The 2,042-nt window shown below is 39.4% G+C and overlaps 1 protein-coding gene across 1 annotated transcript; it reads left to right on the forward strand.

Moving 5' to 3' along the window:
• Window positions 1-860: 860 nt before the first annotated feature.
• Window positions 861-1,793, forward strand: LOC133261468 (olfactory receptor 5M3). The gene has a single exon (XM_061439947.1). It carries the CDS (start codon window positions 861-863, stop codon window positions 1,791-1,793), a length of 933 nt encoding a protein of 310 aa, XP_061295931.1.
• Window positions 1,794-2,042: the final 249 nt, after the last annotated feature.

The raw sequence follows: 2,042 nt of genomic DNA on the forward strand, positions 1-2,042 counted from the left end.
GTCACTTCAGTCATGTCCAACTCTATGCGACCCTATGGACAGCAGCCCACCAGGCTCCTCTGTCCATGGGATTCTCTAGGCAAGAATACTGGAATGGGTTGCCATTTCCTTCTCCAGGGGATATTCCTGACCCAGGGATTGAACCCAGGTCTTCCACATTGCAGGAAGACACTGTACTGTCTGAGCCACCAGGGAAGCCCATAATCCTGGAGAACATGCTTATATTAAAATGGAGAAAAAGTATTGTTTTTGAGTGACATTAAAAACAGAAATCTTACCCTCCATAAATATCTTAAAATGAATAATTACCAAAATGCCAGTTGAAAGCAAGAGATATTTAAGAAATAGTCTTGAGCTTCCCTGGTGGCTAAGTAGTAAAGAATCCACCTGCCAATGCAGGAGACTCCAGTTCAGCGCTGGGTTGGGAAGATCCCCTGGAGGAGGAAATGGCAATCTACTCCAGTATTTTTGCCTGGAAAGACTCTGGAGGGCTATAGTCCCTGGAGTCCTAAAGAGTCGGACACAACTGAATACACACACATGTATACACTTGGACACTTGGACAATTACAATTTTTAGGAATAGCATGTTTCAATCACATTTTGTACAACTCTTATGTAAGTGGGTCAGTGTATTATATTTGTCAATGTAGATACCTTCAGGGAGCTTGTTAAACAGCAGGTGCTCAGAAAAAAATTGCTGAAAAAGACTGTCAAAATGAAGTCATAGTTATTTAATTAAAAAAATAAAAGACAGCATGAATAAAATGTAAATTGATAATAATCAACATTTGATTTTAAATTTATTTACTAAAACTTATCATAGAAGTTTGTATGGAAAATTGACTTAGAGAAGAGAAAATGTTCAACTTCACGGATGTGACAGAGTTCATTCTTTTGGGACTAACTAGTTATCGGGAATGGCAAGTTCTCTTGTTTGTCAGTTTCCTGCTGGTCTACGTGATCACCATGGTGGGTAATATCGGCATGATCCTGTTAATTAAGGTCAGTCCGCAACTCAGCAGCCCCATGTACTTTTTTTTGAGTCATTTGTCATTTGTTGATGTGTGGTTTTCCTCCAATGTCACTCCTAAAATGCTGGAAAACCTGTTATCAGAGACAAAAACGATTTCTTATGCTGGCTGTTTGGTACAGTGTTTCTTTTTTATTGCTCTTGTCCATGTAGAAGTTTTCATTCTTGCTGTGATGGCCTTTGATAGATACATGGCCATTGGGAACCCTTTGCTCTATGGCAGCAAAATGTCAAGGGTTGTCTGTATCCGACTGATTTCTTTCCCGTATGTGTATGGTTTTCTGATTAGTCTGGCAGCAACATTATGGACCTATGGCTTGTACTTCTGTAGGAAGATTGAGATCAACCACTTCTACTGTGCAGACCCACCTCTCATCAAAATGGCTTGTGCTGGAACCTTTGTAAAAGAATATACAATGCTCATACTGGCTGGCATTAACTTTGTATATTCTCTAAATGTAGTTATCTTACCTTACCTGTTCATCCTCATTGCCATTCTATGGATGAACTTGGCGGAAGGGAGGTGCAAGGCCTTCTCCACCTGTGGATCCCATTTGACAGCTGTCGTCATATTCTATGGAACCCTTATTTTTATGTATCTCCAACGTCCCACAGAGGAGTCTGTGGAGCAGGGGAAGATGGTGGCTGTGTTTTACACCACGGTGATCCCCATGTTGAACCCCATGATCTACAGTCTGAGGAACAGAGATGTGAAAGAGGCCATGAACAAAGTGATCGGCAGGACAATTTTAACAAAGTAATGTTGTGTTACTTTTGTCCTCTGCATTTCATCAACACTCACTTGTCAAAAGATTACTGCTTAGTACACAGCTTTAGAGAATTCACAAAAAGTAAGAACTTTACCCTTTACAAAAAAAAAAAAAACAAGAAAAAATTAAAATTCAGAGGGAAAAAGTGAATTTTCTCTCATTGATACAAGTAGTCATGCTTAGCTAAAATTAGTAAATTAATAGAGAAGATTATTTCAGCCCAAGTTCACAGGTATATGT

Source organism: Bos javanicus, chromosome 15 (genome assembly GCF_032452875.1).
Source record: "Bos javanicus breed banteng chromosome 15, ARS-OSU_banteng_1.0, whole genome shotgun sequence".
In the NCBI taxonomy this organism is placed as follows: domain Eukaryota; kingdom Metazoa; phylum Chordata; class Mammalia; order Artiodactyla; family Bovidae; genus Bos; species Bos javanicus.

Bases quoted from the DNA above. Each gene is read 5' to 3' on its own strand.
- LOC133261468 (XM_061439947.1), top strand. From the start codon at position 861: ATGTTCAACTTCACGGATGTGACAGAGTTCATTCTTTTGGGACTAACT.